General features: G+C 48.1%; 1 protein-coding gene and 1 long non-coding RNA gene across 4 annotated transcripts; one reads left to right on the top strand and one right to left on the bottom strand.

The window, feature by feature from the left end:
* The first annotated feature begins 3,946 nt into the window (after positions 1 to 3,946).
* On the top strand, positions 3,947 to 21,928 carry cers3 (ceramide synthase 3). 3 transcript variants are annotated; one of them, XM_033050643.1, is made up of 11 exons: positions 3,947 to 4,076; positions 10,517 to 10,693; positions 13,655 to 13,772; positions 14,363 to 14,481; positions 15,611 to 15,668; positions 16,155 to 16,205; positions 17,414 to 17,506; positions 18,496 to 18,624; positions 18,732 to 18,838; positions 19,894 to 20,047; positions 21,480 to 21,928. In XM_033050643.1, exons 2-11 carry the CDS (start codon positions 10,521 to 10,523, stop codon positions 21,591 to 21,593), a joined length of 1,116 nt encoding a protein of 371 aa, XP_032906534.1. In that variant the 5' UTR covers positions 3,947 to 4,076; positions 10,517 to 10,520; the 3' UTR covers positions 21,594 to 21,928. The 3 variants fall into 3 exon arrangements, with proteins under 3 accessions (XP_032906534.1, XP_032906533.1, XP_032906535.1); XM_033050642.1 differs by having other exon boundaries at positions 3,972 to 4,173; XM_033050644.1 differs by lacking the exon at positions 3,947 to 4,076 and adding an exon at positions 5,414 to 6,089.
* On the bottom strand, positions 7,993 to 8,559 carry LOC116991742. Its single transcript, XR_004416888.1, has 3 exons — positions 8,514 to 8,559; positions 8,352 to 8,390; positions 7,993 to 8,051 (listed from the first exon to the last, which is right to left on the bottom strand). It is a non-coding gene; the product is annotated as an uncharacterized LOC116991742 (long non-coding RNA).
* Positions 21,929 to 22,342: the final 414 nt, after the last annotated feature.

Here is a 22,342-nt window from a genome sequence, read left to right as displayed (position 1 = left end):
ATAAACTCCCTGCTCTTATATTCTGTAACCCACAAGCCTGTTCCATTACCACATCCAGCTGTAGTGCCACCTTCAAGGATTCTTGAACTTGTACAATATGGACCCTTGTTTCCTCGACATCCCCTCGGGATCTCCCATTCACTGATTTATCCTATCTTTATTAGTCCAGCCAAGGTGCGTCAACCAGCATGTATCGGAATTCAACTCCACCTGACATTGCTCTGCTCATCTTACCAATTAACAATATCCCCCTGTGACCTGAGGCGATTCTCACTATCAACAAAACCAGCAACTTCTGTATCAACTGCAAACATACCAATCATACAATCTAAATGGTGGCCGACTAGGAAAAGGGGAGATGCAGCGAGACCTGGGTGTCATGGTACACCAGTCATTGAAAGTGGGCATGCAGGTGCAGCAGGCAGTGAAGAAAGCGAATGGTATGTTAGCTTTCATAGCAAAAGGATTTGAGTATAGGAGAAGGGAGGTTCTACTGCAGTTGTACAGGGTCTTGGTGAGACCACACCTGGAGTATTGCGTACAGTTTTGGTCTCCAAATCTGAGGAAGGACATTATTGCCATAGAGGGAGTGCAGAGAAAGTTCACCAGACTGATTCCTGGGATGTCAGGACTGTCTTATGAAGAAAGACTGGATAGACTTGGTTTATACTCTCTAGAATTTAGGAGATTGAGAGGGGATCTTATAGAAACTTATAAAATTCTTAAGGGGTTGGACAGGCTAGATGCAGGAAGATTGCTCCCGATGTTGGGGAAGTCCAGGACAAGGGGTCACAGCTTAAGGATAAGGGGGAAATCCTTTAAAACCGAGATGAGAAGAACTTTTTTCACACAGAGAGTGGTGAATCTCTGGAACTCCCTGCCACAGAGGGTAGTCGAGGCCAGTTCATTGGCTATATTTAAGAGGGAGTTAGATGTGGCCCTTGTGGCTAAGGGGATCAGAGGGTATGGAGAGAAGGCAGGTACGGGATACTGAGTTGGATGATCAGCCATGATCATATTGAATGGCGGTGCAGGCTCGAAGGGCCGAATGGCCTACTCCTGCACCTAATTTCTATGTTTCTATGTTTCTATACCTCCTACATTTATATCCAAACTTTTAAGCCTTTAACAAACAGTAAAGGAACAAACTAAATGTGTAGGAAGGAACTGCAGATGCTGGTTAAATTGAACATAGACACAAAATACTGGAGTAACTCAGCAGGACAGGCAGCATCTCCGGTGAGAAGGAATGGGTGATGTTTCGGGTCGAGACCCTTGTAAAGGAACACTATTGGTCACAGGCTTCCAAGCACGAACAACCCTCCATCATCACCCTCTGCCTCCTACTTCCAAGACAGTTTTGGAACCAATTTGTCAACTTGCTCTCTATCCTGTGAATTGTAACACTTGTAGTTTTAATAGTTTGCAGGAAGATATTGGTGAACAAAATGGATGGAATTGCATGAATCCACATGGACAGTTAAGAATAGAATAACACCATGTCTAAGTTCTGGGCTATCAATCCATGGAGAGGTGTTGGGGGTGGAGATCTGTAGACTTTTCAGAGAGTTTACACAGAGGGTGGTGAGAATATGCCACAACTGCCAGAAGGAGTTGTTGAGGCAGGTATAATAACATTGAAGACATTTGGACAGGTGCATGGATAGGAAAGGTTTGGAGGGTCGAATGTGAGCGGGAGGGACTAGTGTAGATGGAGCATCTTGGTTGGCATGGGCAAGTTGGGCCAAAGGGCCTGTTTCCATGCTATGTGAATCTATGAATGCAACTAATGGGTGATTTTAAATATCACACAACAGTTTAGAACAAACATTATGTAAAGCCATCAAGAAAATATGTTTTTGAATGCATCTGGAACTGCTTCAGAAATTAATCTCTCTTTAATCAAAACATGAGGCACTGCTTCATTTAGTTGTCATGCTGATTAATTATTGTGTACATAAAATAGTTGGGGAAAAGCAACAAGCACGTAAAAAGATTCAACATAAGAGCAGATAAGAAAGTCAAACATTAAGCAAAGTGGATATTGGAACTCAGAAAGTAAATATATAAATCAGGAAGTGAGAGTGCTAGGAAAGCTGCAACAGCATTTTCTGCTTTGTCATGAATATCAGAGTGGGGTTGGGCCAGAGCTTGCAATCTCACCTACCTCTCTGCTCCTGTTCCTAAACTCCATCCAGGAATTTAGTCTTGGCCCCACCAACACCTGTGCCAACCTTGGGGATGTCTGTGTTCCCAAAGTCAGTCCCAAAAACCCATGTGCCCAAGATCAGCTCCAGGAATCCAATCTCAGCCCCAGAAATGGCTGCGTCACTTAACTCAGCCCGTGGAATCTCTCTGCTCCTAATCTTGGCCTTGGCAATGTTTGTGTTCCCAGCCTTGGGAATGTCCCATGTTCCCAGCCTTGGGAATGTCCCATGTTCCCAGCCTTGGGAATGTCCCATGTTCCCAGCCTTGGGAATGTCCCATGTTCCCAGCCTTGGGAATGTCCCATGTTCCCAGCCTTGGGAATGTCCCATGTTCCCAGCCTTGGGAATGTCCCATGTTCCCAGCCTTGGGAATGTCCCATGTTCCCAGCCTTGGGAATGTCCCATGTTCCCAGCCTTGGGAATGTCCCATGTTCCCAGCCTTGGGAATGTCCCATGTTCCCAGCCTTGGGAATGTCTGTGTTTCCAGCCTCAGCCTTGGGAATGTCTGCCTTCCCATTGTTTCTTTCAGGAATACCTAGGTTCCCAGCCACAATGTATGAAGTCCTGTAATGCCAGGTCCAGCCTGTCTTTCCAGACACTGGATTAAGAATGTCTGCATCACCATCTCTGCCCCAGCCCACATCATGACTAAACTCTCCTTGCTGTTCTGCTATCTAAGGGAACCAACTGTGCCTAATAAGTTTAGCAGCCACAGATACTGTGGCATTTGTACGTTCTGTGGGCGATACCTCTTGCTTAATAAGGCACATGGAAGAGGTGTAGCTACCTGCAAACTATCTGATGGAAGGCACCCAACTTACAGCAGTGGCTGATGAAGCGGTGGTACTCCAAGATCTCAATAAAACACACAGTTCCAACAAAGTGCCTCCCATTTGTAGTGGCTGCTTCGTTCATGCTCGATTGTAATCATGTCTTGTCTTTCTGCTGACTGGTTAGCACACAACAAAAGCTTTTCATTGCATCTCAGTACACGTGACAATAAACTGAACTAAATTGAACTGCCTTGTCTGTAGGTTGGAACCATAAGACTGCATTGGACCCATGGGTGGCGTGAAGGTTTACTTGGACAGAACCCAATGTGTTTAGTTTATTGTCATTGTTCTGAGGTACAGTGAAAAGCTTTGTGTCACAGTCTGACAACACGGAATCAGGCCCTTCAGCCCATCGTGTCCATGCCATTTACACTAATCCCACTCTGGATCCTCTCCCTTCCACAGAAGGGGCAGATGTCTGATCTTAGTGAGGTGATGGAGAATGGGATGTCACAGATCCCGAGACTTTCAGCATTTTATATTTCAGTCACTTCCATTTCAGAATAAAGTTATTTATTGGCCAAGTATGTATACATACAAGGAATGTGCGCTGTTTCTGACTCACCTGTAGACTTACATTAAACAGCTGTCATTAAATATCCCGTGTAAAAGTGATCTATTTTCTTATTTGTCTGATACTAAGATCTCAACAAAACACACAGGATCCAACAAAACCTGTGAGTCTGAAGAAGGGTCGCGACCCTAAATTTCACCCATATTTTCTCTCCAGAGATGCTGCCTGTCCCGCTGAGTTACTCCAGCATTTTATGTCTATCTGCAGAGGTCCATGCTGGGGGAGGTACTGGAGCTAGTGTGTGCGCTGGGTGTGTGTGTGTGCGCTGGGTGTGTGTGTGAGCTGGGTGCGTGTGTGTGAGCTGGGTGTGCGTGTGTGAGCTGGGTGTGTGTGTGTGCGCTGGGTGTGTGTGTGAGCTGGGTGTGTGTGTGTGTGTGCGCGCTGGGTGTGTGTGTGAGCTGGGTGCGTGTGTGCTGGACACGTGTGGAGCAGCGCAGAGCCGCAATCACAGCGCTGGAGAAGGTGAGATCAATATTTGTCTGTATCGTCCGTACTCAAATTTGATCCAAATGTGTAAACGCCAGCGCCGGCTGGCTGGAGGCTGGGCTGTCGGCCCCGGGTAGTGAGTGAGTGGGGCAACAGAGCCCGCGGGGTCCCAGGTAGAGCGGGTCCCGGCGGGTGTTGGACCGGGGTTTGGGGACCGGGGCTGCTCCGGACCTTGGGTTTCAACGCCGTGTCCACCCGGGGCGCGTTGCCCCCCCACCCCCAGAGTGGCGACAACTGCGGATTCCGCAGCCAGGAATGCGGTGAACGTGAACCCGCCGAACCAGTCGCGGAGGGAGCGGGAAACGTGGCGCTGCCTTGCCAGCCTCGCCCTCTCTCTTCCCCCCTCCTCACTCTCTCCCCCATCCCGTCCCGGGCCAGGCAGTGAGCAGCAGTTTGGGCCATTGGTCAGTCCCGGGCTGGGGACACAAGGCGAGCCCTCCCCCTGTCCAGAGAGCAGGCTCCGGGCACTGGCTGGATGGCCAGTCCGCTTCCCCGGACCTCAGGTCACCCACCGTGTGTTGTCCAGTCTGGGCAGTTGGGCACCGCGCTCTCCCCCTCGCCCCCCACACCCAACGCTCTCCATGCCATGGGTCTCTGTTTCCCATGGGAACGGCAGGAGACCATTCGGCCCTTTGATCACAGCCTATATGTCATTGGAACAAAAGACAGACAGAGTGCAGGAGTAACTCAGAGGGTCAGGCAGCATCTCTGGAGAGAAGGAATGGGTGATGTTTTAGGTGGACATCATTGGAAAACCCAACACTGACTACATTTACCCACCTTGGGACCTGTCAATCTTGCTGACATCAGTCTGTAAATTGCTGATCTTCCATTGCCGCCCAGTCATCAGACTGTATGGGGAAAGGGGCAGTCAGTCCATCATTGACCTGGTGGCCTTTTCCTGAGGAAATAGTACAGCTACTTTGAACAACTTTTTAGTTAGTTCTATCTTAATTCTATCATATTTTAATAAATGTTCTGTATTTGTAATCAAGAGAAAAGGAGCCATGGAATCTGAAATAATTGAACCCTGATTGATTGATTGATTGATTGATTGATAGAAAATAAAGCTTGTACGTGGCCCAACTGGTCCACATCAACCATTCATCACCCATTCACACCCGTTGTATTTATCCCGCTTTATAATCCATTCCCTACACACTTGGGGCAATATTACAGAGGGGCAATTAACCTACAGACCCACATGTCTGGGATGTGGGAGGAAACCGGAGCACCCAGAGGAAACCCATGTGGTCACAGGGAGAACGTGCAAACTCCAGGCAGACAGCACCCAAAGTTATATTTGTACACGAGTCTCTGGCGCTGTGAGGCAGCAGCTCTACCCGCTGCGCCACTGTGCTCTTCCCCCTCTCACTTTTTCTCCTGTTCCATCCATTAAGAACCTGTGCTCACGTTCACAATGTTTCTGGAGTAATGTGCTTCTCTGAATGGTCTGGTATAAACACCAGCTTGTACGTGTCCCTACTCAATCACTATTATTCCTCCTGCCTTGTGTTGCTTAGAACGGAACAAAATAGATGAGGCACAAAACAAACGCTGGAGCAACTCAGCGGGATGAACAGCAGCCAGGGGAGGGTGGAAGGAATAGAAGATGTACCTTTCACAGATGCTGCCCGACCCACTGAGTTCCTCCATCATCCTGCTGATTATTCCAGATTCCTACACCTGGTGCTTTGTATCTGCAGACTCTGGATGGGTTCTTACCAGAAATCGGCAGTGCTCAAAAACAAATTCCACCTCTTTGTCCAGCAGCCACTAAAGCCTAAGGGTTAACATTTTATCAATATGTTTGCTCAGTGGGCGGCACAGTGGTGCAGCTAGTAGAGCAGCAGCCTTGGTTCCAGAGGCCAGGTTTGATCATGACTAGGGTGCTGTCTCTGGACCATCCCCCTGTAACTGGGTTTTCCCCAGGAGTATCACAGATTCACCACACTCTAGCTCAAGAAATTCCTTATTTCCATTCTAAAGGTACGCCTGGTAATTACTGTAACTTCTGTTTGTGGGGTTGGCTGCCATCTTCTGTCAAACGCAGGTCTGATTCAGCGTGACACAGGAGAAACAATTTATACACTTGTTAGCCTTGATCTTCCATTTGTCTATTTTGTTTTGTGAAGAGAACAGCTGTCTTGCAACAACAGTACAGTACAGAATGAGATTGTAGAACAGAGATAGAGCCTCTGGAACGGGCCAATCTCAGATTGTTTCATCAAGGTCAGGCAAAGTCAAGGTCAGGCTACTGTTTGTTTGGATAAAGTCTGCAGCAAACATTTGTGACATGCACAAGAAAGAGGTCAGTCGGTGAGCCAGAGTGAATTAGAAGTCAGAGTGTTCGGGAACTCTGCTGTGTTTCTGGCTCACCAACATCTTCCAGACTTGGAGATCTTGAGAGTTGACCCTCAGAGACACACAGGATGTAAGTGGCATTAGCTGGAGATTCATTGTTATACTGAGTTACAACAGTAGTGAATGGAAGCTGCAACATTCCCCGTGTATATAACTGGCCTTCCCAACAAAGACCCCTGGTACTCCAAACCCTGTACCAATTGGTGTGTAACTTATGTATGTTTTTGTGAGTTTATTGAGTTTACATGCCTGTGATGCTGCTGCAAACATGATTTTCATTGTACCTGTACCTCACTACACCTGTGTAATAGGAGCAGAATTAGGCCATTCGGCCCATCAAGTCTACGCCACCATTCAATCATGGCTGATCTATCTCTCCCTCCTAACCCCATTCTCCTGCCTTCTCCCCATAACTTCTGACACCCGGACTAATCAAGGATCTATCTATCTCTGTCTTAAATATATCCATTGACTTGTGGCCTCCCCAGCCGTCTGTGGCAGATGTCTGGCTTCACTAGTCTGGCCACTTTGTGTCCCACCCCCTCCCCCGTCCCATCACTGTTGGCCTGATTCAAGATGCCCTTGCCTCCTGAATTCCTCACATTCTCCCATCCCCACACCTCCAAAGAATCTTTCATAAAGTCTGGCTGTTGTTCCTGCCTTTGTTACGACACCTCCCCCTGTTCCTTCACTCCGCGAAATGCCTGTTAGTCCAGTCTGAGCCATGGGTGTGTCCCAGATTTGTCGTTTACCAACCTGCTTTTGCAACATTTATGCACATTGAGTAATGCTGGTACAATTGCAAATGTTCCTGATACTTATTTATTGTGTATATATGACCTATAGACACACTGATGCTGCTGCACCCGCTGAGTTTCCCCAGCAATTTTGTGTACCTTCGATATTCCAGCATCTGCAGTTCCCTTTTGAACACTGAACTTTTATCTTCTGTTTTGTATTATGTTTACATATTCTGTTGTGCTGCAGCAAGCAAGAATTTCATTGTCCTATCTGGGACACATGACAATAAAACTCTCTTGACTTGAATTTCTGTGTGAATTGTGGGGGTCCTATTCCTGATATTAAATCTTAGACTTCCCGAAGCATTGCTTACTGTAAATCTCCATCTTTTCAGATTTTTTTCCACATATATGTATCTCTCCTTCACCTCAAACATTTGTCACTTACTCCATCCTTCTGCCAATCAAACTCCCTTCACCTATATCCACCTATCACTTGCCAGGCTTTGTCTCACCCCCTATCAGTCTGAAGAAAGGTCCCGACCCGAAGCGCCAAGTAACCATTCCCTCCCCAGATGCTGCCTGACCAGCTGAGTTCCTCCAGCACTGAGTTTTGCTCACGGTTGCAGCATCAGCAGATCATTTTGTCCATCCTCCTTTTGTAAGAGTCAGGCCTTGAGCTCTGTTGTACCAACACATCGTGGCAGCTTGTCTCCAGGTCTCCATACCTGCAACTCAAAGCAGCTGGTCCATGTCTGCCTCAGTATTCCGCAGCTCTTTATCAAACTGAGATCTTCCCATTGTTAGTAAATGTTCCAAGTAATGATGGCTACAGAGGCACTCCTGCCTGATGGGACTGAGCCCCCACCTGCTGGGACCGGGCCCCCACCTGCTGGGACCGAGCCCCCACCTGCTGGGACCGGGCCCCCACCTGCTGGGACCGAGCCCCCTGCCTGCTGTGGGTCCCCACCTGCTGGGACCGAGCCCCCACCTGCTGGAACCGAGCGCCCTGTCTGATGGGACTGAGCCGGCTGTGGGCCCCCACCTGCTGGGACCGAGCCCCCACCTGCTGGGACAGGGCCCCCTGCCTGCTGTGGGTCCCCACCTGCTGGGACCGAGCCCCCACCTGCTGGGATCGAGCCCCCACCTGCTGGGACTGAGCCCCCTGCCTGCTGTGGGTCCCCACCTGCTGGGACCGAGCCCCCACCTGCTGGGATCGAGCCCCCACCTGCTGGGACAGGGCCCCCACCTGCTGGGACTGAGCCCCCTGCCTGCTGTGGGTCCCCACCTGCTGGGACTGAGCCCCCACCTGCTGGGGTGGGTGTCACAGAGCGGCACTGTCACAAGGAACACCCACTGATTATGGCAGTACACTCATGAGCAATATAAATGCAGATATGTGTTTTGTGTTTAAATTGTAGCCATTATTAGCTCCAAGTGCTTCCCGAGAAATCGTTATTGGCTAGATAGTGAGCAATGTCCCTGGTCCAACTATGCACTCACACACTTTAGACCTGGGTTCGATCCTCACTTCAGGTGCTGTGTGTGGGGGTGTTATGGCCTGGATATGTATGGCTGCTGAAGGTACTGGCTCAGATCTTCATTGATGATACAACTGCTGATGGTAGTAGCATAATGAATTCTGAAGTGTAGAGGCACATCCTATCTGCACATGTTCAAACAAATGCCTCAAAACTCATTGGTCGGCAGTTCATTCTTCAGCAAGACAATGATCCCAAACAGGTAAACAAAAGTGCTGGAGAAACTCAGCGGGTGCAGCAGCATCTATGGAGCAAAGGAAATAGGCAACGTTTCAGGACGAAACCCTTCTTCAGACTGATCCCAAACATACTGCTAAAGTAACAAATAGTCAAAGTTAGAATTAGGTCAATTCTTGAGTGGCCAAGTCAATCACCCGATCTGAACCCAATTGAGCAAGCCTTTTATATGCTGAAGAGAAAACTGAAGGGGACTAGTCCCCAAACAAGTATAAGCTAAAGATGGCTACAATACAGGCCTGGCAGAGCATCACTAGAGAAGACACCCAGCAACTGGTGATGTCCATGAATCGAAGACTTCAAGCAGTCATTGCATGCAAAGGATATCCAACAAAATACTAAACATGACTACTTTCATTTGCATGACATTGCTGTGTCCCAAACATTCTGGTGCCCTGAAATTAGGGGACTATGTATAAACACTGCTGTAATTTCTACATGGTGAAACCAAATGTATAAAAATGGCCTTTATTAAAATCTGTCAATGTGCACTTTAACCACATGTTATTTTTTGTTTTATGAATCTCAAATTGTGGAGTACCGAGGCAAATAAATAAATGATGTGTCTTTGTCCCAAACATCATGGAGGGCACTGTATAACTCTGTGTCTTTCAGAGAATGTTGCATAATTGTTTAATGTGAGGTGTGGTCTGGTATAAAATATTCCCATATCAGTTTAATAGAGGTCAGCCCAGGGCAATTCTGTTAGCTTATTAATAATAAGTTGCGATCGTTACCCAGTGACTAATACATGGGCCTATTGTCCTGTCGCGGTGATTGCATTTTGAATGTCATGAGCACAAGAAAGTATTTTACTTAGTGCTTTACCATTCTGGAAGTGTTTTCATTCAGTGCTATTCACCACAGCATCTGTGGAAAGAGAACCAAAGTCAACACTTCTGGTCAGATGCTGACTGGCCTGCTGAGTATTTACAGCATTTTAGAACATTGAACATAGATCAGTACAACACGTGAGCTGTTCCTTGGCCTACAACATTCCTGCTGAACACGATGACAAGTTCAACAGATCTCATCTGCCTGTATATGTCCATATCCCACCATTCTCCTTCTTAGTTACTCCAGCATTCTGTGAAACGTCACCTATCCATGTTCTCCACAGATGCTGCCTGACCCGCTGAGTTACTCCAGCACTCTGTGAAACGTCACCTGTCCATGTTCTCCACAGATGCTGCCTGACCCGCTGAGTTACTCCAGCACTCTGTGAAACGTCACCTGTCCATGTTCTCCACAGATGCTGCCTGACCCGCTGAGTTACTCCAGCACTCTGTGAAACGTCACCTATCCATGTTCTCCACAGATGCTGCCTGACCCACTGAATTACTCCAGCACTCTGTGAAACGTCACCTGTCCATGTTCTCCACAATGGGGTTGAGAGGGAAAGATAGATCGGCCATGATTGAATGGTGGAGTAGACTTGATGGGCCGAATACACTAAACTCACTCAATTCAACTCATAAGGATTTTGTGTACAATTTAAAAATGTGTAATTGATTAGATGTTGATTTGTTTCCAGGAAGATGTTGCAGACTCTGAGCGACTGGTTTTGGTGGGATCACCTGTGGCTTCCCCGGAATGTGACATGGGCCGATCTGCAGGACACAGAGGACTATGAATATGCAACGGTCTCTCATTTATATGTCACCGTCATCTACGCCCTGCTCCTTATAGTGGTCCGATATTTATTTGAAAGGTAAATCTTTTACTTGTCTAAAGCTGGAGAGTTTGACTAATAAGAATATCATGTGAAATATGTGGTGTTGTTCCTCCAGTTTGTGTGTGAACTCACTCTGGCAATGGAGAAGGCCCAGGACAGAAAGGTCAGTGTGGGAATGGGAAGGGAATGGGAAGGGGAGTTGAAATGGTTGGCTACCGGGAGACCCAGCCGGCTCTGGCAGAACGAGCAAAACGGTCGGTGAGTGTACGCCAGGACTCCGCCATTAATGAACTGTTTCTCTTGCGATGGGAATGAGAATATCAAATCAGATGTGGACACAGTTACACAAAGGGTGTGACTACATCCAACAAGACTAGGACATTCCTGGTTTCATACCAGACCTTGTGAAATGCTGTTCACTCCCAGAGAGCAGGTTTTGATTTAGATTTGAACCCTTTCACCCCAGATAGATAGATAGATAGATAGATAGATATAATTTATTGCCACACAACCAGGGTTGGTGGAAATTTGGGTTGTCAGCAGCAGTACAATAATAAAGAACACACAATAAAACTGTAACACAAACATCCACCACAGCATTCATCACTGTGGTGGAAGGCACAAATATTTAGCCAGTCCTCCTCCATTTCCCCCCCGTGTACAGGACCAGAGTCCAGTCAGTCCAGGAGACCGCGGCTTTAGATTGTTGTAGGCCACAGGCCGGCGGTCGAGATTTAAAGTCCCCGCCGCAGCCAGAAGCACCGTAGCACAGCAGGTCGTGATGGCAAGATCATTGGGGTATTTAAAGAGGAAGTAATTAAATGTTTGCAAGATCTGGGTATTGAGGGTTCTGGGAAACTAGCACAGAGGAGTTTAGAGATACAGCGTGGAAACAGGCCCTTCAGCCCATTGGGTCCTCACTGACCATTGATCACCCATTCATACTAGTTATCCCGTTACACATGGGCCAATTAATCTACAAACCCACATGTTTTTGGAATGTGGAAGGTTACCGGAGCACCCGGAAGTCACAGGGAGTACCTGCAAACTCCACACAGACAGCACCCGTGCAGGATCAAACCCAGGACTCTGGTGCTGCGAGGCAGCAACTCAACCTGCTGTGCCACCGTGCTGCCCCTAATTGCCCCTAGTGTGTAGGGAGTAGATAAGTGTGAGTGTGAGCGTGAGTGAGTGTGTGTGAGCGGGAGTGAGTGTGTGTGAGCGTGAGTGAGTGTGTGTGAGCGTGCGCACATACCTGTGAGAGCGTGTGTGAGCGTGAGTGTGTGTGATTACGTGTGTACATGCCTGTGAGTATGAGTATACACGTGTGTGTGTGTGTGTGCACGTGCATGTATGACATGCGTGTGTATGAGAGCGTTGTGCATGAGTCCCACATGATCCGAGGGCTTTAAACACCCAGGACCACATCTTCAGTGATCATTTCAAAATTGATTGACACCGAGGGTTATGCAGACTTTGGTCATGTAGTGAACAGCTTTGTGTGTAAACTGGCAGCCCAACCCAAACATTCAACCATGTGAACTCCTTGTGGCTTGCTCTGTTTCACATGAATTATATCTCTGTCATACTTCATTCACTCACATTTGATAACAAGAGGCTACCTTGCTGAGATTTTCCAATAGAGATGTTAGTTAGTTGTTAGTTCTATGCGATGTTCTTCTGCTTGAGTAGCTTACAACATAAAGTATGAATGTGGAATTTTCCTATTTTAGACAACTAACCTATAAACAGCTCACTGTTTTTCCTCCCTCCCCCCTGCCCTGTGCATCACCCATACATATTTCTCCCTCCCCCCTCCTCCTCCCCTGCCACCCACATTCCTTCTTGTCTCCACCATTCACCCCACTTCTATCCTTATCTCACACCTTTTGTCTTTTCATCTCTGTACTTTGTCCAACAATCTGCCTATTTAAAAACCTCCCTCACCTGTATCCACCTATTAGCCATGCTTAGTCCTGCCCCTCTTCCCTTCCAGCTTTCTTCTCCACCTGCCATCACAATCAGTCTGAAGAAGAGTCTCACCAGAAACGTCAGCTATCCATGTTCTCCACAGATGCTGCCTGACCCGCTGAGTTACTCCAGCACTCTGTGTCTACTTTTGTAAACCAGCATCTGCAGTTCCTTGTGCCTCTCGAAGACATAAGGATATGGAGAGACTGGATTATGGAGAGACTGGATTATTCTGTCGTGGTCTGAATAGATTGTGTTTATAATAAACTGTGGAGGGTTTTCCTGGCATAAGATGTATGTGAAATGATGGGAGGCACAGATAGGGTAGACAGTCTGAACCTTTTTCCCAGGATGGAGATGTCCAATACTAGAGGGCGTAGCCATACGGTGAGAGGGGAAAGTTTCATGGAGATGTGCGGGGCTTTATTTTGCACAGGGTGGTGGGGGCCTGGAACGCATTGCCAGGGGTGGTGGTGGAGGCAGATACGATAGTGGTCTTTAAGAGGCTTTTAGACAGCACATGTAGGCGCAGAGAATGGAGTGACATGGATCACGTGCAGACAGATGAGATCAGTTTAACTTGGCATCATATTTGGTACAGACAGAGTGGGCTGAAGGATCTGTTCCTGTGCTGTGGAGCTCTTTGTTCTACGCTCTAAGTAAGACAATGTTGTTTTCTCTGGCAGATGAGTCTCTGTCCAGAGGGGACACGATGGAGGCAGGCTCGGTGGTGATTGTGTGGGAAGGAACTGCAGATACTGGTTTATACTGAAGAAAAAGCTGGAGTAATTCAGCGGGTCAGGCTGGGCTTGATTGGGCAGGCACAGCCTGGGACTGGAAAGGACACCTGGAGCAGCGATCAGAAGCAGGCTGAATAAATACTCGAGTGGGGACAGGCTGCAAATGTGGGGGACAGGGTCTGTCACGGGAGGGTGAGGGGGAGGGGGGGTTAGGTGCTTCTGTCTGCAGTGTGTTTGTGTTTGTCTGTAGCTCTGTGTTTACTGTCGTGTGTGCTTACACCCGCAGGCTGGTAGCGACCCCACTTGCCAAAGTCATGGGGCTCAAGGAACAAGCCCGGTTAAAGGCCACACATAACCCTGTTCTAGAAAACGTTTTTGTCTCAGTTTCCAAACATCCAAACAAGGTGAGCTTTCTTTTTGATTTGAGTGTGCACTCTGGCAAGTTAGTAGTGAGTATTGAGGGTCCCCACCGCCACCGCCACCTCCCCACCACCTCCCTCCCCTCCCTCACCTCCACCCACTTAAGATAAGAGCCATTGGAATACCTTGGAAATTGGCAAACAGAAAAAAAGCTGTCTTGGATTTAAACAGTACAGGGGAAAAAAATGTTTCTGTATGACGTCCCGCAGTAATCAAACTACATTAATTTTCACAAACACATTCTTACTAACCTTCAATTACCGCTGCCAATATAACTAGGTCACTCCTTAACTACAAAGGCCAAAACCCTATTCTCGGCTTATGAACCACCCTGCTTGGTCCCAATTTTGCACATGCCTAATAGATTATGAACTATTTTCCCAGGTTCTTTTCCTGCAGTATTGCCTATGATGTTCCTTTATTCTCACTACTTATTCCCATTCCCAGACCCAATACAACATTTGCCCAAGCTAGGCAGCATGTATTACTTTGAATGATGTGCAACTGTTAATCGGGGAATTGTTATCGAGGTTGCCAGGTAATGAATTATTGTAATTGTCCATAATGTTTGCAGTCACAGTTAGAAGGGCTGTCTAAGAAATGCAGCTGTTCTATACGGCAAGCGGAGCGATGGTTTAGGAGGAGGCGGAACCAGGACAGACCGAGTTTGATGAAAAAGTTTCGCGAAGCTTGGTGAGTATCACGTGAGGTTCTAACCGATCCTTCCTGTGTTGCCTTAACCTATGGGAACTGAAAGACGGGTGGAAACAGGCCCTTCGGCCCAGCCAGTCCACGCTGACCATCGATCACCCGTTTACACTAGTTCTATGTTCTCCCACTTTCACATCCTCTCCCTGCACACCAGGGGCCAATTAACAAATGACCAATTAACGTACAAACCCACACGACTTTGGGATGTTGAAGGAAACCGGAGCACCCACGTGGTCACGGGGAGAACGTGCAAACACCACACAGACAGCACCTGTAGTCAGGATCAAACCTGGGTCTCTGGCGCTGTGAGGCAGCAACTCTACCGCTGGTCCTGAGAGTTATATTGCTCATGAGTGCATTGCCATAAACAGGATGTGCAGGAAAGAATGCAGATGCTGGTTTAAATCGAAGGTAGACACAAAGTGCACAAAAGAACTCAGCAAGACAGGCAGTATCTCTGGAGAGAAGGAATGGCTGACGTTTCAGGTCGAGACCCTTCTGCAGACTCCAGCATTTTGTGTCTACCTTCGCCATAAACAGGATGTTCCTCGTGGAAATAAATGAACCGATGAGGTCATAAGGAATAGATAATGATGGGGTAACTGATGGGGCTCGGAGATAGAAAGATAGAAAATACTGTATGTGCAGGAGTAGGCCATTCGGCTCTTCGAGTCAAAACAGCCGTTCAATATGATCATGGATGATCATCCAAAATCAGTACGCTGTTCCTGCTTTCTCCCCATATCCCTTGAGATGGCAGAGATTATGTCTAGTTGTTGCTGTGGATGTGGATGTTCTGCAGAGATGCTGCCTGAGCCGCTGAGTTACTCCAACACTTTGTGTCCTTCTGTGAGAGAGAACAGATTCCAAGGAAATAACGGGAATGGGACTGATAGGAAACCACAGAGAACCTGGATAGACTTGATGGGCTGAATAGCCTCTTGCATGTATGAAAAGTGAACCAGTATGACTCCCATTCCATCCAGCACCTACCGAATAGGTTATCTCTCTATTCCTTTCAGAGAGATGACAGATGTAAGCCTGTCCCACTGTGTTACTCCAGTATTGTGTCTCTACCATGACCTAAGCAATACACTCTCTTGTTTTCCAGCTGGCGATGTACCTTTTATCTGCTGGCATTTACTGGTGGGATCACTGTCCTCATTGATGTAAGTATTCACTCCCCACTCCACTGTGGTAAACGTGTGCTGGACACATTCCCCTTCAAAGACAAGTTGTTGCCCAAACAAACCTGATTCAATTGGGTTTAGGGTGGATGATTCTGACACAGGTTTGTCTTGTACTCTTCACCAAGCCTGTACCTGGGTGGGCCACATTCAGCAGGGACGTACATGGGGGGTGGTCTCAGTGCCCATGCGGGGGGGGTCTTTCACCTCCACACCAACAGGGGCCAGAAACAAAACTCATCCATTGATTCAGAAGTTTCCTGGACCATCTCAAGCAAGTGGAAGGTGAGACCTTCTGCCGATGTTCTGTTTGTATAGGGGGATTGGGAGGGAGGGGGTGGGAAGGGAGGGGGTAGGAAGGGAGGGGGTGGCAGTGTGGTTTGCATTGTGTGTGTGTTCTCGTGCCTACTCTGACCCCAGTATGGTGCAGTCGGTTAACTGGGCCGTATTTCTCCGTCTCTGTTGCAGAAACCGTGGTTTTACGACACCTGGGAGGTCTGGGTGGGATACCCCAAACAGGTGAGTGCATCAGATAGCCGTTGTGTCGACTGAGCAGGCGATATCTGAACACCTCCACTCCTGTAAGGTAAACCAGGATACGATGTCAACATAGGACACAACAGTACCGCACTGGAACAGGCCCTTCGGCCCACAATGTCTGTGCTGATCTGCATATTCCCTATCCCTCCATTCCCCACTAATGTGTCTGTTCCATCCACCACCCCTGGCAGTGTGTTCTAGGTATTCACCGCCCTCTGTGTAAAATATCAAAATGCCCCGCACATCTCCTTTAATCTTTGGCCCTCGCAACTTAAAGCTACACCCTCTAATATTTGATTTTCCATCCAAGGATAAAGGTTCTGACTGTCTACCCTATCCATGCCTGTCATCATTTTATAAACATCTTCAGGTCTCCCACAACCTCTGGGAGAGAGAAAACAATCCAAGTCTGTCCAACCTCCCCTTGTACTTTGTTCGTTCACTCGTGTGCCAGAAAACATTCTGCCATCGTTGCCGCAGCCAGTGCCACATCTGTGCCTCTGCGGAGATCGCCCACAGTACGTGCCTCTCCACCGCAAGTCAGTAGGTGGGCCATTGTCTGTACCTCTCCACAGTTGCACTTGTCAGAGTCCCAGAGGCCCCACTTCTTCAGGTTGAGTCCGCAACGTCCCACTTGTAACTAATACCCTGTAATCCCAGCCTCATAGACTGTACTTTGCCACAGTTTCCAAATCAACCAGAACTTCACACAATACTCCACATACAGCCTAAACAAAGTCCTCTATCAGGAAGCTCATTCTGAATCAGTACGATCAAGTCTCTGTTAGTCCCAATCTTCTTGACCAGTGTACAGGGGACTTTATCAAATGCTTTACTAAAATCCTTGTGGACAACATCCACTGCTGAACCTTTATTGATCACCTTCATCACCTCCTCAAAAAAACTGTGTCTGCAGTTCCTTCCTATACATTTTGTGTGCTCACATTTAACTCTGCTGTGGAGCATGTTTTTGAATGGTGATGAGGAAATGTTCTCGCTGATCAATGCGAGGTCCTATTGTTGTCCGGTGCACAGATTTAACCGCCTCTCTTTGTTGTGTGGACAATGGTTGTACAGTGAACAATATGATCAAGTGTGCCGTGGATCTGTGGTCATTCTGTACACTTATGGGTTGCAATGACATATCCAGCTTGCCTCATTGATCAATGTCTCTATGTTCTCCCTAGTCATTGTTACCCTCTCAATATTGGTACTACATCATCGAACTGAGCTTCTACTGGTCACTATTGTTCAGCATTGCATCGGATGTCAAAAGAAAGGTATGTGTGGATCTGAGCATCTTGCTCAAGTATCTTTGGATCTGACTGTTGGCTCGGTGTCAAATCAACACTGCAGTTGGACTTCTGTTTTTAACCCACTAGGTAATGACAATGGGATCGTGGAGTTAATTGAAAAAAATTAACTGAACATTAATTAACATTGAACTAAAATACACAATAAACTACAAGACACAAAGTGCTGGAGGAACTCAGTGGATTAGGCAGCATCTGTGGAGGCAATAGACAGATAATGACTAATAAGGGCCCAGACCTGAAATGCCACCTATCCATGTTCTCCACAGATGCTGCCTGACCCGCTGAGTTACTCCAGCACCTTTTTAATTGATGAATGTCGTGAAAGAAAATTCCATAAGGTTTAAGAAATCAAATTTGATAGTTGAAGGTGGAATTCATAATCTAATTTAGAAACACGGAACTGCAGGTGCTGGTTAATATACAAAAGGACACAAAGTGCTGGAGTAAATCAGCGGCTCAGGCAGCATCTGTGCTGCATTCAGTCTGAAGCAGGGACTCGACCTGAAACAATACCAATCCATGTTCTCCAGAGATGCTACCCGACCCGCTGAGTTACTCCAGCACTTTGTGTTTCCCATTTGCCCCCTGTTCTTTGTTGTCCTGCCACCATTATTGCAGCTGGGGGATGGAGTGGAGCTACCAGTGACCAGTGGTACTGCATTCCCCTGCAGTGTGACCGATGGGTAAATAACTCCATCACTGACCAGCATCCTGATATAATTTACTCACCTTCATCTCATAAATTCCATCCTCTAAACTAGTGCGGCACTGTGGTAAAACGGTAGAGCTGCTGCCTCACAGCGCCGGAGACCCTCATGGTCACCCTCATGGGTCACCCTCATGGGTCAGAGCATGTAATGGGGCAGAGATTATATCCTCAGGTTCAGTAGTTCTGAAATCATCAACAGACAATGACGTTTCTCATCCAAGTGAAATAACTCCTCATTTCCCAGGATTTTCAAGAACAAATAATTCATCATTTAGCAACGATCATCCTGCTGAGTTTCTCCTGGTGTGCGAACTACATCCGTGTGGGAACGCTGGTGATGGCCGTACATGATGCCTCGGACATCTTGTTGGAGGTAAGTGTGGCACCAGATGTGGCACCAGGTGTTCAGTGATGTGATGGGCTGGATGTTTTGATCAGTTAAAGGTGATTTATATTGAGTTATCCGTCCCTCTGTTGCAGTCGGCCAAGATGTTTAATTATGCCGGGTGGAAATCGCTCTGTAACTCCCTCTTCATCGTGTTTGCCGCTGTGTTTATAATCACCAGGCTCATCATCTTCCCTTTTTGGTGAGTAAACCCTGCGGAACATTCCAGAGTTTCGCCAGTAATAAGGGAGTGATGTTAAGGTGCTGAATATGTCCAGTCTTTGTTCCAACTATCTGCCTGCCAAACCCCCCTCACCTGTATGCACGTTACCTGCCTAGCCCAGCTGTCTACCTGTATCTACCTGTCACCTGCCTCGCTCTAGCTACAGGGCTTCCTGTTGCTGCACTTTCATTTTCCATCCCACTGCCGTCTGGCACTCTGTCTGTGACCTCCTGCACCGCTAGTCATGCCCAAAGCAAGCTTGAGGAGCAGCACCATGTCTTGTGTCTGGGCTCTTTACAGCCTCCGCACTCGACGTTGACATCTCCAACGTCAGGCGATGTGACTCCTCAGTCTGTGTCCATCATGTGTCTGTAACATTGTCCTCTCCCACCTGCCCAGCCTGCCCGTGTCCTCACCTCCAACATTCCTCTGGCCAAGTTCTCCCTGTCCACCTGTCCCCATGCACTCACTGACCACAGCTTATTTCTGTGCTCACTCCACTTCACCCCGTCAGACACCCTCCCTGTCCCACCCTCCCTGTCCCACCCTCCCTGTCCCACCCTCCCTGCCCCACCCTCCCTGTCCCACCCTCCCTGCCCCACCCTCTGTTCCCCACCCTCCCTGCGCTAATTCTCCCTGTCCCACCCTCCCTGTCCCACCCTCTGTTCCCCACCCTCCCTGTCCCACCCTCCCTGCGCCATTCTCCCTGCCCCACCCTCCCTGCGCCACCCTCCCTGTCCCCACCCTCCCAGCGCCACCCTCCCTGTCCCCACCCTCCCTGCGCTAATTCTCCCTGCCCCACCCTCCTTGCGCCACCCTCCTTGCGCCACCCTCTGTTCCCCACCCTCTGTTCCCCACCCTCTGTTCCCCACCCTCCCTGCCCCACCCTCTGTTCCCCACCCTCCCTGCCCCACCCTCCCTGTACCTTTACAAGCTTCAGTCTCCGCCTCTGGTCCGATGTCCGTTCCTCTTCCGGCAGGTGCGCCCTGACCTGCAGCATATTGTGTTTGAGTGTGACCTGTTTTTGTCCACAGGATCATCCACTGTACCTGGGTCTATCCCGTTCACCACTACCCACCATTCTTCGGATATTATTTCTTCAACGTCATGCTGGTTGTCCTTCAGATGCTTCATGTTTTCTGGGCGTTCCTCATCCTGCGGATGATGGCAAAGTTTCTCTTCAGTAAGGTAAGCGGTTTTATATCACCTGTGTAGGAAGGCTGTGATCACCTGTAGTTCACCTGTGAATCCACATAGACACCCATACTCATACAGCCCTTCACTTAACGATGCATGATCACCCTCAGTTTTTTTAATGCTCTGCTGAATCTCCTTTACTAATAGCTTTCCCCCATCATCCCTCTGACTTGCGTTAAACTGACTTGAGGAAACTGAGCAACAATGTGTTCAGGATATGCAGACATCGGCACAAATTACCTTTCTTGTCCCTGAACCAAGGAGACAGCAAAGACTCTGTTTAGTTTATACAGTGTGGAAATAGGCCCTTCACCCCACTGAGTCCACACCGCCCCTTGATCACCCGCACACTAGTTCCATGTATTCCCACTTTTGCAACCTACACACTGGGGCCAATTTACCACTGACAGCTAGTCCAATAACAACCATGATCTCACTGGCTCCTTCGGTTCCATTTTACTGTCTGTCTGTGGTGTACAACGTGGAGTGTCGTAACGCAGCTAATAGAGTTGCTGCCTCACAGCACCAGACACACGGGTTCAATCCTGACCTTGGGCGCTGTTTATGTGGAGTTTGTACGTTCTCCACATTTCAAACCTATGCATTGGCAAGTTAATTGGCCACTGTAATTGTCCCTGGTGTGTAGTGGAGTGGTGGAATCTGGGGGGAATTGATGAGAATGTGGGGAGATTAATGTTGTATTAATGTGAATGGTGGTGGCTGGTGATTGTGCATATGGTGGATGAAGGAAGGGCCTTTATTCGTGCCGTATCTCTCTGACATTATTCATGACTCCTGCTCCACATAAATAATTCCAATCAGCCATGGCTCTGGCTGCATGTGTTCCAGCTGCCTCATTGTCCTGAGTTCACAGAACTCCTGCAGGATTCATTGTGAGTCGTGCAGGAATTCACGAGTGTCAGGTTCCAATGTCATTCTGTTTTTTTAGACAAGCACTTCTTTGCAGTTGGTCCATTAAACCGACCAACATTAGAGTCAGGAGAGTCATGCAGCCCAGAAACAGGGCCTTTGACCCAACCTATTAACCGGTGATGCAGCGCCAGAGACCTGGGATCGATCCTGACTACGGGTGCTGGCTGTGCGGAGTTTGTACGTTCTCCCCGTGATCTGCGTGGGTTTTATCTGAGTCCTTCGGTTTCCTCCCACACTCCAAAGATGTACAGGTTTGTAGGTTAATTGGCTTGGTAAAATTGTCCCTAGTGTGTGTAGGATAGTGTTAGTGTGCAGGGATCACTGGTCGTTACGGACTCGAAGGGCCGAAGGACGTGTTTCCATACTGCATCTCTAAACTAAACTGTCCATGCCGACCAAGGTGCCTCATCTACACCAGTCCCACCTGCTCAAGCTTGGCCTGCATCCTTGCAAACCTTTCCTATCCACTTTTCCTAACTTTGTCTTTCAGCTGGATGGAGATGATCGGAGTGATATGGAGGAGTGTGAGGCGAGCAGTGAAGAAGAGGGCATGAAGAATGGTACTGGTGCCAATGGCCGTCCATCGGTGAACAGCCATCACTGACCCAGGGAGGAGGTCAGCTCTGAGCGGGCAGTGTATACATCTTCAGAGCTGGGAGTGCAGCAGCTTTGGCAACAAGTCTCACACTGTCAGTGGACCTGAGGAGAAGTGAGCATTACCTACTCTTGTTTTTGTGCACCGCCAGCTTTGGAGTTACAGAAGAAGCTGCTCCGTATGGAAAGTCTACAAGTATTCACCTTGAATAGCAGTGTCAAATGTCAATGTTGAAAACAGAATCCTCTGGACCCCCAGCTAGTGGCAGGGTATATATAACTCATTGGAATTGTGCACCAGGCTTCACAACATCAGCCTCCACCTATTCTAACTATAATAGCATTACACAGATTAAGGAAATCAAGGGGCATGGTTGGTGCAGCAGATACACAGCCTTTGGACCACAAAGTCTCTGCAAACCATTGAGAAACCATTTGCACTAATCCCATTTCATTCTCCCCACCAACTCTGCCATAATTCACCAACACAGGCACATTGACTGCTCAAAACACTTGGCACAAACTGCAGTGTCATTCATTTCCTGTTCATTCACCCTCGTCACACACGGCGACCACTGGGATATTGAGAGTGCGGCCTCACGGCTGCAAGCAGCCAACCATCATGTGTCTGCCGGTTTTATAAAAAGCAAGTTGTTCTCTTTCATTCTAAATCATGACTTGTGCCATCTTTAATCGGCCAATAACCATTCCTGCTCCAGTCTCATGCCAAGTGCAACGTGACAGTAAGCCTGCCCCTGC

Source organism: Amblyraja radiata, chromosome 34, assembly GCF_010909765.2.
Source record: "Amblyraja radiata isolate CabotCenter1 chromosome 34, sAmbRad1.1.pri, whole genome shotgun sequence".
NCBI lineage: Eukaryota > Metazoa > Chordata > Chondrichthyes > Rajiformes > Rajidae > Amblyraja > Amblyraja radiata.
The sequence above is the reverse complement of the archived record's forward strand: the minus strand, read 5'-3'. Positions and strand labels throughout refer to the sequence as shown.